The sequence below is a fragment of the Amblyomma maculatum genome, chromosome 4 (assembly GCF_055883805.1).
Source record: "Amblyomma maculatum isolate TAMU_Amacu chromosome 4, ASM5588380v1, whole genome shotgun sequence".
Taxonomy (NCBI): domain Eukaryota; kingdom Metazoa; phylum Arthropoda; class Arachnida; order Ixodida; family Ixodidae; genus Amblyomma; species Amblyomma maculatum.
In genome coordinates this window covers 165,466,482-165,481,648 of record NC_139347.1, presented here as the reverse complement: position 1 = coordinate 165,481,648, position 15,167 = coordinate 165,466,482, and the positions used below count along the sequence as shown (strand labels likewise).

The window sequence follows — 15,167 nt, the reverse complement described above, 5'->3', positions numbered from 1 at the left end:
CCCATCTTCTCTGCAACACGCTTTAAAAGCTAGCTTCACCAATATAGAAGACATCAACGATTAAAAATGACACCCATAACTCACCTCCTTCGGCCCATGCACAAGAATAAAAATGGCAGCAGATTTATTTCATTCAGGCGAAATGCAAATTACGTGCACTAGCACTATTCACCATCGGAGCTTCGCACTATTTCTTTCAATTTTGTTGTCCTATTGCGGTTATGCAGTATCAATGGTTTTATTCAAGGTTGCATATGGTTGCAACAATGTAGTCAAGACCAGTCTTTGTTTTGCGGGTCCCTTAAGCACTTAAAAGCATTATTGGCTCCCTTCGATCAATGACCTTGCAGGTCGTTGTTCCCAAACATACACTTTATTGCTCACCTAATCACTAATTCCTTTTTTTTTTGTCTGCCTGTTACCTCACATACTCACCATTATGATCTCATAATCTACAATTTTATGTGAAATATCACTTCAAAATTGATAGAGGGAGCTGCTTAAACCAAGCTGTACAGACGTGTCTTTGTGGCCTAGGACTAGGGTGTCCAACTCTAATACCAAGGGTCCCGTACGGTTCGATCACCATCCGAAAGGGCGTGCCCAAGCTTGCAGCTCCAGCCAACATGCCCCATATCATGTGACCTTGTGACTTCACCCAGAACCCGCCAACCAACCAGTGCTGGCCATGTCACCTGCCAGCTGCCACCTGCCACAACAAACACGATGTAGTGCAAAGCCACACTAGTGAAATCAGCAAGTCGAGGCCTCAGTGCTGGCACATTCGAAAATTGATAACGACTGCACTTTGTCCCCACTGCGGCACTAGCGCCACGCCCGATGAGGGCGCACGCAGACTGTTCTCTTTATGTCAGTGATGCAGGGACGGCTTGAGATGCACAGCGAGGTGTAGCCCTTATTAATTTTGAGGGGCAATTTTTAAAAATTGTTTGCAAATTACAGGTTACAGGGTGCACGTAGAGCCTTTAAGTTCGACTCTATATTCACAAAGAGCACCTCCACAGATCTGTTGCGTCAGAATTATGACCATCAACACCTTTTCAGGGTCCCTTTAACATTTACCACCAACTGTTCCCAATCCATATGTTCAAATACCTACTGTATAGTATAAGCAAAGTAAGGAGTCAGAGAGATTGTGTTCTCCTACCTAACACCTTTCCTTGTAATTTTATTACTTTCCTTACAGAGGAGCATGACACTGTGGAGCTCCTCTTGTACGTATACCTTCATATATTTTTATATATGGCTATACACCACGGTTCCACAATACCTAGAAGACTGCCAAGGTTTCAACAGAGTTAATAGACGCTGGTTACAGTATCGTATGCAGTTCTATATCTCACAAATAACAGTATGAATAGGGTCTATTATGCAGCAGCCTTTATGAAAGCCTGCCTTGTCCTTTGCAGACAGAAGCCTAATGTTGCCCCAGTACTGACATACCTTAGTAAATATGTTACAGGCAACAGACAGTAAGCTAATCAGTTTGTAATTGTTTGACTCTTTGACGCCCCTTTTGTTTTTATTTCCTTTCGATCTCATTGTTAGCTACAGAAAGCAGTGAGCAGGGAAAGGTAGGAGAGAGAAAGCAGACTACACCAAATGGCACGGAGTCAAAGTAATTGTCCAATTTGTGTTTATTACACTTTTTTTGTGTGTGTGTTTCCATTGAAAGTGGCCACAGGCTATGCAGAGTACTAATGACGTACAAAGACAGCGCACGACCGTACATTACATCAAAATGCCCGAAGGCGCAGTTCCCGGGAACATGCCCGCTCAACGCGTTGTGGCACGCACATTAAATTTGTTCCTGACATGCAGGCAATACGCAATGGCCAAACAGAGGACCTTAAGTGCAAACACCTCAGCGACTTCAGCGCGACAAGGTCTGCGCAAAAATGCTAAGCGTCACGTGTAATGTCGAAAACACAAGTAAAACAAACATAAGTCTCCTGCTGGTAGGCGCCAAGAAAGCCAAAGTTAAAATACATAATGCAACACACACATGCACCCACAAACACAGCTCACTTCAATTTCACGTGTGGCGATCCTACCTCCTATCGGCACACAGGTGCATATGATACAACACTAGACAGCTGTCACCACAATAGCTCAGCTGTTACCACAATAGCAATAAGAAACTATACATTACCACACCCAACTAAAACAAGATTAATATAACAAAAGCACGGACCAGTCACACTCTTAAGATGCTCGCATATACGTCGTGAAATTGCGCACAAACCAACAAAGGCGCGAGAAGCAATGTAGTGAAAGGCATGAAAAACCTTGTTTGATTTCAAACTGTGGCATTCGCCATCAGTCGGTGCTTGTAGTAGGTAACGTCAGGCATACATATTCTCACTCATACCAAATAGGTTCGAGCAAAATAATTCCCATGTAAAAACAAAGGCAAAAACGATGTCATAATAGCACAACATTCGGACAAACTTAGCTAAACTAAAAGAGAGCGTCCAGACTATAAGGCATCGGTAGCAACTGGTAAATGATCCTCTACGCAGTAGTGCAGTTTCGCTCTGACAACAAGAACAAGCACACTTAAATACTCATGCGGATATACACTGACCCTACACACGCACACATTAGCGGATATACTTTCTCAGAACAGAAAGGTGTTTTCAAACAGAGCTCAGTATTGGTTTTATCACACAACGCAGCATTGGCACGTGTCATTTTTAAGCATTGAATGCTATTAGCCGTATGAGCCAAGGTCCTCAAGACTAACATGCGATCTGATGCAGGTCACTTGTACATACTTCAAAGTATATTCAGCAAGACCACATGAAGTGTGTCACACAGCAAGCATTGTAAACACCAAAGCCAAAATAGGCTTCGAAATGTGATGCCTGCTACAGGGATCTCTGACAAGAGCACGCGGCCTTAAATGTGAAATGTGATGGGTAAGGAACCAGGTATTTCAGTCACTGAAACCAGTCCCAATAGAAGCCTCATAAAAATATGTTTATCCTTTCTGCATGGTGTTGTTCTCCAGTAGAGTTGCATAAAAAAAAGGGAGGGGCTTATGCAGAACACCAATGATTCGCACTAGATGAAGGCGAAGTTCAAAAAAAGTCAACCTAGAGCTCCATTTGGAGCACAGATTTTGGTGCATCGCGCTGGTAAGGCATGAAGCAAAACATTTCCACTGCTACCGCTTCTCGTAAACATTGCACATGCTTGCGAATAAAAACACTACGCATTGAGATCTTCAATCTTGGATGGCCAGCGCAAAAGTCTCGTGTAGTGAATTAAGCTGAAAAGTGATCCGCACAACAAAGCCTCACACTTCTTCACACACCAAAAAAAAGAGTCCTAGCATGGGAGCTACAACTGATGCGAAGAACACTAAACAGACCACACACTTCAGCAATGCACTGTTGACACTACACAAGTAATATGCAGAGCCAGGTCAGAGAGTAAAACAACACAAAAGGTGCTATAAGCATTGTGCAGTCAAAAGAGCTTCGTTTGCATCACCCTAGAGAGCTCACTTTTTGAAGCCTAACGGTTGCTCAGCACAAAATATATACCAGCACGTAACCTGTGGCAGCCAAACATACTGATGTTGCCTTTCCAGCACCTTTTGGAGTCTATGTCTGATCTGGCATGTCTCCTGCAGATGAGAAAGTAGACATGGAATCCACCTGCAACTAGCAAGGTCTTCAAAAGCGATCCGTAAGGAAGGCCACAGAAGGCAAGTGAAGGGTATTCGACACACACAAAAAAGAAAGGTTATTCCCGATTACTTTGGCGGAACAGTGTCGTGCAAGTGCACAAGAAAGATATCCATGTAGCCATGTTGCGTGACCCCTCGCACAGTCGGGCGCAGTACAGCCCGTAATGCACCAGCAATGACCACAGTGCGGTTCAAGCGCTTTGTAGCAAATGAATGCGCCGTAAAATGCACTGCAGAAAGCCTGGATGCATAACTTCACTGCCAACAGGCTCCCACTGCGCAGGTGTGAGAAGCTCCAACTACTTCTTGCCTGTTGCATGTTGTACGGGGCACAACACGGCAAACCGGGGGTTGTACAGGCAGGTTGTACGGGGTAGGAAAATGTGTCAGAACTTAAGACCCGTATGAGAAATTCTTCCTGTGGTCAAAGCTTTTCAGATTCAGTGTGCATCCTCACTAGACAGGCTTCTGCAGGGTCCTGTCATAGGTTTCTACCGGTCATGAAGCTCCACCAAGTATTTCTTACAGGAAGATAACTGGCCTCTGCAGGAGAGCACCAGACCGCCAAGAGAGCTGTCTCCACAGTGCCTTCCACAAACCGAACCAAAACAAAAACAAAAACGGGTAAAATAAGGACTCACAGACCCCAAGCCAGGCGTGCTGATGGCTACAAGACATGGTGATTCGCCGTGTTCTAAATGCGACATTCAAAAACACCACCCACATCTGTCTTCAGCTGGGGTGGCAAAATGTTTCCTGTGGCTACTAAGCCACACACAATGGTATGCACCTTGTCGCACCACATATAGAAGGTTCTGCCTTCTATCAAAGTCGTGCACTAAAGACAAGAATTGGGACATGCCAAGCTTTCCCATATCGTCACGCACATGCACATGACCAATACGAAAATATCACAGGACCCTGCAGTATTATATATTAGAGGCTTTTAATTTTACGAACTGTGCCTGAAGCCTCACTGAAATGCCATTACAAGTATTCTGCACACCGAGGATGAAAAAAAGCTTTTCATTCCCAGGTAAATTAACTGCGTGCTACGTCCAGTGTCAGAAAGCGACTGCTCACGCTAGAAAAAAGTTGTGCACTTAATTGTACCCTTCACGTGAAATGCCAAAACATGGCCCGGACTTCGTTCACAACAGTGACAAGTGACATCTTCTGGTATTACATTAAAGCACCAGTTTTTTTTTTAGCTGACTCCCACATCTCTCGTATGAATTCAGCCGACTAAGCTTTTAGGGTGATGCGAAATTTTCTGAACCTTCAAGCCTAATTCAAGTGAAACTAAATATAAACAGATAACCATACTGATATGAGTTGAGTGTATAACTCATTCTAGCCCATTTCTGCATCTCCAACCCGCGATTACTCCAGTTCTTCCCTCCTTATTCGCTCAAGCCCAGTCAAACCAGGGACATGGCACCACTCCAGCCAATCAGCAAGAAGGAAGGCAATGCAAAAATGGGATAAAATCCTTATATTAAAGTAACCCTGACAACTGACAAGATCAACTTTTGATAACACAGCAAGCAAGAAGACAGAAAGGCTGGGAATGTGAGCAGCTCATCCAGCACCAACTTTTGCCTTACTTTACCAACATCAGCTCAAACCTTCCTGCATCTTCCACTCATAAAAAAATTCGGAAACTATTCCAGAGCCCATACACAACACACAAGCTCCATGCAAGCCTTGTATTGTGAAGAAACGTTGTCGCAGGAGCCATGAAACCTTGTCACAGTATTTGTATGTTCGACTGGTTTTAACTACGCAGAACATCCTTTTAAAGGAATCAGTCCAGTGCCGTAAGGAAGAGCATCACATGAAAAGAACATGAGCAGCTGCAGTCTCAGGCTAGTTGGTTCTAAGAAGGAATTGAAGATACAGCAAAAAAGACAAAGACTGATGCCTCTGGAACAGAGAGGAGCCGATTTTAGTTCCATATTTGCTTGCTTGTTGTTGTCTTTAGCACCATATTTGCAGTATAATCGGAGTGAACACTGCTAATCCTGTAAACACTTCCCGTCTCTCACATTAGTGGCCTCCATTATATGATATATGATCATTCATGGATTGCTCCATGCCTTTTGGGAATGCACAAAGGAAGGCAACCTGCTATGATGTTGACATGTTCCATTTTCAAAAGATGGCCCATGTTCGCAAAAAAAAAAAAAAACACACAAAAGGTCTTGGCAGCTTTGCAAAAAAGAGCAGGCCACTTGACTTGCTCATAGACAAACACATTTAAAACGTCCATCTGGTTGGAAGGCCTGTGAGTGATTAAAAGAATCGCTGCAAGAAAGAAGTTGTGTCAAATGAGCTTGCTAATGTGTCACACCAGTCAAGCTGAGTGACCATTTGTGACTACTAATATGATGGCTCTGCAGCTTTGAAGTTTGCTTACACTTATATGTACAAATACATGCAAGCGGATAAAGTAAAATAATGTCATTATTACTTCGAATTTGCAAGACCAATAGAAAAGAAGAGCATTCCATTTAGGTAAAAGCTACAGAGTGAAAGTGTTAAACGAATTAATGTAATGACTACAGTGTTCGTCAGCCATAAAGCCTCGTTTATGTAGCCAGCCTTGCTTGCCTGGCACTTCTCTGAACGTGGAGGCTAGCTATGCCCCCAGCAGTTAAATCCCACCAGGTTCTGATCATTGGTGGCCATGTACGAGATTGCGACACATACATGAGGAAACCTCCGCTCTCCTCTGGGAATTGCAAGGGCAACATATATATTTTAGTAGGTCCACAGTGTTTGCACCACACTGCCTTTCCACGGAAGGCTCGATTTGAAATAAAATGTCACTAACCTTGGGCGTGACAATAAAGTTCCATCTCTTATGGATACTATTGCAGTTGCTTCGACAATAAAATATAACCCTCTCAGCAAACCTTCCGACAGTAGGCACAGCAAAACACACTTCCTACAGGCCACAAAAAGCTAAAATGGAGGCAAACAGTTAATGAGATGGTTGCAGTGGCTAGGTCTGCCCAGTCAACGTAAATGCCCTTCAACGACCCAGCAGAAATGTGTTTACGTGCCCTCGTTATCAGCTAGCCAGCGAGTAGCACAGAATATGGTGCTCATCATTTATAAAACAAGAGGGCATCGCCAACCACAGCAGCCGTGCTCGACAAAGTTAAATCGTTCACACGATGTGAGCACATTGTCGTTCCTGCAAGAGCACGGCTTCACTGCTTGTTCTCACGGCACCATCAGTCAATGTACTGGATGCTAAAGGGTTGGTCAAAAAGGTCAACTCCAAAAGAGGACACTAAAGACCCTCAAACGTCGAATGTTCCACCAATGCGAAGCAAAGCCCAGCAAAAGCTTGCCATTTTTGTCTCAGGAATCGCAAGGGGAAGCTCACAAGAAGCTTCCTGCATGCCTCGACCGGCACCCTCCAAAAGTTTACACCACTCCCAGACACACAGAAACAATGTCACGCAACAAAAATCTGCAACAGCTCAAAGTCCGGGAGGCGACCGACGAAGTGGAGGCTCACGTGACGAAGACATCGGTGGCGGCGGCAGCAGGTGGAAGAGAAAAGGTCCAGCGGGCAGAGGCGCAGAGGGAGCAGCGTTGTGGTGACTAGTGAAGATGTGCATTGTTGTGTCAGGGAGGAGGTGTCATGAAGCTGTGCCCTTGGCACGGTGGAGTCGGCCGTTGCGCTGGTACAGCGTCACTGACGCTATGTGCTTGTTCCGCATCACCTGCAGCATAAGGCAGTACCCTTTCAGCAAACCAAAATAATAATTGCTTCACAGGAAAGGAAAGGAACAGTATCTGTGGAGAACTGAACCACACCATAAGGGAAGGAAGGAGTGTGTGAGTGAAAGTGGATAGAGAGAAAGAGGAGCCGTATTGGAGGGCTACGGAGTAATTTCAACCACGTGGGCATCTTTAACATGCACTGACATCGCACAGCACACAGACACCTCTCTGTTTCGCCTCCATCGAAACGTAGAGGCCGGTGGTTGGAATCGAACCCAAGTACTTCGGCACAGTAGTCGAGCATCTTACCACTGCACCACCGCGGCGGGGCAGGACGACGAAAATTGCGGCCTCAAAGTGCAGAGTTGTCATCAAAAGATAGAAGGTCGTAAACAGGTATCGCTTTTGAGAACTGTCTCTTTCCATGAATGTGTCAAAATGGCCATCTACGACAGAAATGTAAAGTTTATGTGCAGTGCTCTGAATGTGAAGGCCTGGCTTGACTTGTTCGCCAACAGCAAACCACTGTCCCAGGTATGCGTTCAGTAAAACTGTCAAGCACAACAATGGACTAAATAGAGATGATAGCAAACAACTTGAGCATTCAAACTCCAAAATAGCCCTGATTCCTTCAACAGTTGCTGCATTGGAAATGTACTGTACTATATGAATATGTATAGTTGAACCCAAAAAAGGCATGGCTAAGATCCCCTAGTTCTCTCGTTATTCTGCGGAAAAATGCGGGCATTGCTTTTGCAATTCCGTGTTTGTGCTTGTGCACCACCCATTGGAAAGACAAAAAAAAAAGAAGAAACACTCGCAATGAAATCATTGTTCTGTGTTCCATGGCAACTTTTACTATAAACTATATCAAAGCCACCTAGACTACACAATGCCATGGAACACAGAACAATGATTTCATCACGAGTTTTTCTTTGTTCTTTTTTTGTTGGCAATGATCACCGAGCGCTGACTGGAGGCTGTATCATATCACGCAAGTAATTGCGCATTGGCAGTGCACAAAAGCATATCAGTAGCAGATTGTACTATAACTCCCTATTATCGAGATATGAATAAAACATGGGGAGCGGCGAAGTGCATGATTTGTAAAGCTGCTTGTTTGCAGAAAGTGATTTTTTTTTTTCTTTCAAGTTCACCAATATTTCAGACTGTTTGAATATTTGGACCATTTCCCGGGTCCCGCTGAGTGAGAAAAACCGAACGGCGACTGTATATATATATATATACACACAGTCGACAACCGAATTTTCGGACACCCAATTTTTCAGACATGCTTGATTATTCGGACTTTTTCCCGGCCCCAAGACATACCTTATAAAGTCAATGTATTACGCTGCTCAAAATTTCGGACACTCTAAAAAGGGCTATTCGATTTTTCGGACACCACTGCCGGCCTTGCGTCTGCTCCTCAGCTAAACTGACGCTGGATCGAGGCTAAATTATTTACCTAGCAGCTTGCGTTTCCGGAACAACGTTGCTGCCATCGCTGCGCTGCTTGCCACTGGATTGCATTTTTCTTTTAGCGTGATTGCTTCGACTGCCTGTTCCTCTGTGTTTGCCGCGCGTTTCACATGTGTTGCCAAGTGTAGCGAGTAGGCCTAGCCGTGGTCGTGCTGATGCGAGAACTACATTCTGTCGCTACTGTGGCTCGCATTTAATTGAATCGGCTTCAGTTCTTCAAGAAGCTGTTTCCGAATTTTATAAGAGTTTTTTCTTTTTTTTCGTGCAACGCGGCAGCGAGAAGGCACTCAACGGAGTCGGTGTTGTGATCCAGTGGTTGGTGGTGGTGGTGTGCCTTGATAGAGGGAAAATCTACTGTGTCAATTTGCTTGGAGCACTTAGTACGCTCGCCGATACGTAGACGTTGGTGGCACCCACAATGCTGCGCAATTGCTACCGCCACGCGAGATTTGTGCTGAATGACGAGTCGGCTGCCTTGGATGGGGAGAGCGTCATCAAGCAGCTGTCAGGCAGTGAGCAGCTCATTCATGACCTTTGCACTGCTGGTGTCGAAATTCCATTGGCCGTCTCGTTTTCAGAGTTCACAGACGTGGACCAAGAGTTGGAACTGTGCGCTGGACCCACAGATGCAGAAATTATTTGCCAAGTGCTTGCAGAGTCCGACAGCGACGACGACGATGACTCACCTGCAGCAGCGCAGCCGACGCAAGCTGAGCTGATGCAAGCAAAATTCAGGCGGACCTGTTAGCACGGAAGCGAAGCATGGTGCAGAAAAGCATTTATGACTTTTTCCGGCCTCAAAGTCAATAATAGGCAATAAATTGAGCTTTTTTGGTGCACATTTGTTTTTTCGGAGTACCCGATTTTTCGGACATTTTCGTGGTCCGTTGAGAGTCCGAAAAATCAGTTGTCGACTGAATAGAATAGGTTGCATCATGTGCATGTGCCATGCGAGCAAAAACCAGCCAATAATGCTCATCCCTTATGTGCTTTTGCCACTGGTTCTTCCTTTCTGTTGGCGGCAGTCATTTGGAAACAGTGCTGCCCTTCATCCGGGCAGCTGATGAGGCAGACACCAAGAGTGTCAAGCTGAACATTCAAGTGCCCTCCACACGCACCCAAGCTATACACATATACACGCTTGCACGGTGCACAACAAACAGCAGAACCTTGATTGCAGAACACTTAAGGGACTGCACAAACCCTCTGCATAATTCTGGTGTATTATGACCTTGCAAAACTGGTGCATTCATAGAGTAAAACCTTGTTATGAAGAAATGTAAAATGTCCGCGATTTTTTGTTACATCCAGGTTTTCGTTACATGCAGTTTTCGCATGAAGACCCAAAAGGGCAATGTAAATAAAAACCAGATTAAGAGCTGATGTAAGGGAAACCACCTTGAAAATGCTTACAGTAAATCAGAATTATCTGAAGTCATAGAAGTGGTAAAATATTTTGCAATCGTGCTGATAGCGCGGCGGCAGCCTCCACCTCCTCTCCGACTCGCGAGACGCGACTGCGAGTGAGCGGGGAAAGGGGATGGACAAGAAATCAGTCTAAGGGAGTTCGCGTGCGCTCGTCCACCACCGTTGCCCATGGAAACCGACTGCCTCGCGTCGCCAGCGCGCTCCACTGTTCCCGCTACCGACGCGTGGGAGCCCGCGAGCATCCATGTGGCAGCGATGGACGCGCACTGCTCACCCCGTGTCGTTTATCTGTTTTATGTTTGCCGCTTTTAAGCGTGAACTATTGTAGTGCCATGTTCCGACAGTGAAAGCTGCAAAGACTGCAGCGTCGGCGCTGAAACACGGCGCGTTGTATCAACTGCTATAGTAGGCGCTTCTCTCACTTCAGTTCGTGTTTTATCAGCCTGAAACTTGCACGGTTCTACCAAATTTCTAGTAACTTGCTAAGAGACGGTCGTCACCGCGAGTTTGTTATATCAAGATCAACCGCCGCGACATGTTCGTTACATGGAGTTTTTAAATACATGCACTTCAATAGGGGTGGCATTGGGGAATTGAAAAACTTCATAATATCGAGGAATTCACTACATGGAGGTTCGTTACACAGAGGTTTAACAGTACTATAGATGCACCTGCTACTTTGGCTACCAAAATTAAGTACAATTATTTACCCACGCATTATGCAAGCACCCTTATTTCGGTTCATTGAGAGTTAATGCTTTTACTAACATATTTTATACACTTTCTTACTTAAGGGGGGACACTGGTCTTAGAGCTATTTTCATTATTTTAAAGCCAATCCTGATAAAATCATACCCTCTTGTTCAGATTTTTATGCTGATTTCAAAAATGTAACTTGTTTTTCTCTATGTCAGTTAATTCCCGAGATAATAATATTAATTATTCATTTAATTAGTACTTCCGCGCAAAAAAAACGCCTCTATAAAACATCATTTTTAATGCATGGCGGTACAGTACAATGACCAAAGAGTGCAATGATCAAAGCAGTTTTTCCATTTTACCCTTATTAGCAATTTTGCTGCACTTTGAAAGTTGTCCTTCAAGACGTGCCTATCATGCTTCAATTAACTTGGCAAAATAAAAAATTTTTGAAGCTTGAATAAAGAATTCTGTTTCGATCATTGCATTCACTGCACCTTCAGCTTTATGTAGAAAAAGGAATTACATCTCTATCTGTCCTAGATGCAGAGATATCGACGAACTAAACCAGCCAAGTGTCCAAAATTTGAGTTTTGAGAAAATGGGAAAAAACAAACTAGGCACAATTTATTCAAAATTTCGAAAAGATATATGCATATTTACACTTGCAGACAGCTAATATGCACCAGGCATGTAATCTGACTGCTTGGGCTGACTAGAATGCCGCTTTTTCAGTGCCCGATGCATGTTTTCCGCAGAGGCACGCTTGCGTACTGATTCGGCTGTTCGGCGCCTGTCCTTCTCAGCCATCCTCCTGATATTCTGGACGCCAGGGTTCATATTTAGCTCACTCAGTATTTTTGAGCATGCTTGTAGGTTTCCTGCATTGAAGCGGACAACAGCCTCTGCAACAGCTGCTTGAACGGAGAACAGTGACGCATGGCGCTCCTTTGGTGCGAGTGACCATATTAGGGAGTGCAAGCTTTCATTACTGTTCTGGGTTTTTCCCTGCTGGCACCGCTCCAGCAGCTTTGGGTCTGCCAAACGCTCATAAATAGGCAAAAGTGCTTTGCACACATGTGGTGGCAAACTGTATCTGTGCTTGGGAGCAGGCTCTCCCTTGGCTGCAGCAGCATTCTGGCGGCACCACGAGTTTGCGCCTGTCGGGCAGAGGGTGTGATTTGACACGGTATCATTGGAGGTTACGTGATGATAGGTAGCCATCACTGCCTTATGCATTGCCCCAACATCTCCAGCATGGGACTTCAGGGCCCAGCTGTAATACGATGTCAACTTGGTGACAAGGTCGCCTGTCAGCTTTCCTTTGCCACTCAAGCTCTCTTTTGCATCACCTTTATGCTTGGCAATTGCATTGCGTAGGGCCGTTCCCATCCGCTTCTGCACATGGTTTGTGCAATCTTCTTTGCTGATTTCGATGTAGCCGTACACAGCTGATTCTTGCAATGCAAGAAATGTGCGGCTATCGCCGTCTGAGAGCATGGTCGTGTACCTAAGGCCATGTTTCTCCAGTGACCTTTCGAACAAAACAAGTCCGGCCTGAACTTCCATTTCACCGGACTTTTTGTCCGTGTTCTTTTGGCACAAGTGGCTTTCTTTCCACGCCTCATAGGACGGGTCACCTTCTTTGGGCCCACGCTCACACCCAGCACAAAAGTTACTGAAAACTACATAGTCAAGTACCAGTCCAGTAAAAAGTTCTACTACGGCGCCGACACCGATGTGGGATGAATGACCCCGGGTCATCCATGAACCATCGAAAGAGACAGAAATGTTCCCGGGGTTGTCAAGGTTCAACTCGTTATAGAGTTGCCGAACAGAACGGGCGCTGTCTTTCAACACTCCTTCGGCTGCGCGTGTTGCTGCGGGCGTCAGCTTACTCTTTACGTAGTCCTGCCACGTTTTCGTGTGCAGGCCACGATGAGATATGTTCATCGCCGCAAACACATCATTCAGCGCCGTTTGCCTATGTCCGGTACTTTGCATCGCGCGTGCAGCAAGGATATTCACGGCAAACGGATTTATCTTCTGGCTGCCTTGCACGCGCGGCGAACTCCATGCCGATGAAACGTCCCCGCAAATCACGCACGCGAGAGAGAGTTTAACGGCTAGACCATATTCACGATTTCCTTTTGAAATATGGACATCCCCGCCACACACTTTACATTTCACAGCAGACAACAGTTCGTTCAGCGACTCCAAACTCACAACAGTGAACGTCGTATCGTCCGCACGGCAACCGCCGGTCGCGTCAAGAAGACGGGCGTCAGAAGTGGCGATGAAATCCGCTTTCCTCTTCGTCGCTGCGGTTGAACCCAGCTCCTGCAGCATTCCTTCGGCTTTTCTTTTCTTTTCAATCAAGTCCGAAGGCTGCAGCATCGTCGTGTCGTGGCGGACGCGTCCGCTGGGCGTAGGCGCCGCCGAGCTCGCTAGGCCTATTTCGGCCGCGGGGACTTCTTGACTTGCCGCTGGCTCCTGCACATCCTCGGAGCTTTCGGGTGCCGCAGGACGGTTCCGAAAGTTGTCGCCGCGCGCACTCTTCTTCTTTTTGCCGAATTTGTGGCGCGAGCGGAATTTACTGAGGGGCATCGTCTCGCCTCGGTCTCGACTCAGAACAAAATGGCGTCTCGGACGCTTTCAACGGCTGCTGGCCCGCCGCAAGCAGACGACGTGCGATAGAATCAGCCAATCGGATGGCTCAGTTGCAGTCACGTGCGCTCAGCAGCGAATCAGATGCCGCGTTTTCGTTTTTCTTTGTGGTTATTTTTCTCAGTGGCCATTGAGGGCAGACAAGCGCTAGCGGCGGGAAATTGAAACCCAGAAAGCGCTCTTTCAAACGAGCCTAACATGGCCGAGATCGGTCCGGCGGAACGGCAGTTGCGCGCAACGAAAAATGTGCCGTTTTATCGTCTGCTGCTGCGCAAATTCAGCCCGCGCGATGATTTCAATTCGTTATTATGCTGAAAATACTGACTTCTGGAAGAAGAAAATTGGTGAACTTGTAGATTAATAGCCACAGATTCCAAAAATGCCATTTTCAGAAAATCGGTTTTTTGGTCATTTTTTGGTCCCAAAGACCCGTGTCCCCCCTTAAATTAGGACTTCGAAAACGTGACGCACAAATTGCGTGATTTTGCAGACATATCCTAAAGGTTCTACAATGATCATAACATGTAACATACTTAAACCTCGATATAACGAGCACGAATATAGCAAATTATGGGATGAAATGAACCGAAATAAAGTTTGGTTCATCCACGCCTTATTTCCACGGTTGTTTTACCTGTATGAACAAATTAAAAATTCAAAACTTGACGCTTGATTGGTTATAATGAAGCAGTTTCTTCACATTCACGTGGCAAGAATTGCATAATGCAGTCAAAGAAAGTATCAAGAAATGCAATATCGTTTGAATTACCTAGCGTAGAAATGTGTATGAGTTAGCTTGCTGTTGCAGCACAAAGTTAGCAATCTCTTCTATTCTTGAAAACTGGCCCCTCTTCAATAAGTTGAAACCCTTTCAAGTTGACTCTGGCGGAAATCCTGTCCCTTTGCTTCTACCGATCCTGCACGCAAGTTTCAGGAGCACCAAATGTAACCAATGCTTTCATACTGGCTCTAGTTCAGTGCATTTCTGGTGTTTATTGTGAAACATGCAAAATGCTAATGAGCCCCATCAATACCCATGACTGCGATGGGCTGGATAGGTTGGGTACACAACACTGATGTGCAAGAAATGCGAGGCTGCCATTCTGTGACGCCCATAACAATATGATGTTGTCAGCACTGTCACATTTTCACATTCCATTCAACCCGAATGTGCTTTTTAGTTGTCTTTTTTTTCCCACAAAAAAGGTGCACGCATGAATCGTGTGAATACGGTATGCGGACCAAGGAAGAAAGGTTTGCATTGTTGAAATTGACATTTTTAGCTGAAGTGCCCATATTCGGCCTCATCGGGAGCATTCTGTACATGTGTTTGAGGCTTTGCAAGAGCAATGATGTTACCGAACGTGGAAAAACTCATCTGATTTTGAGCCTTCTCATCTACCTACAGGAGCCAATATATGCTGCATTTAAA

At 45.4% G+C, this 15,167-nt stretch overlaps 1 protein-coding gene across 2 annotated transcripts in view; it reads right to left on the bottom strand.

Moving 5' to 3' along the window:
- Positions 1-1,640: 1,640 nt before the first annotated feature.
- The window catches only part of LOC146193417 (phagosome assembly factor 1), a 54,738-nt gene continuing 41,211 nt past the window's right edge, over positions 1,641-15,167 (bottom strand). For both annotated transcript variants that reach the window (XM_084602751.1, XM_084602750.1), the window contains exon 12: positions 1,641-7,458. In XM_084602751.1, the coding sequence (XP_084458877.1) occupies positions 7,375-7,458 (84 nt within the window). In that variant the 3' untranslated portion in view covers positions 1,641-7,374. The remainder of the gene's footprint in view (positions 7,459-15,167) is intronic.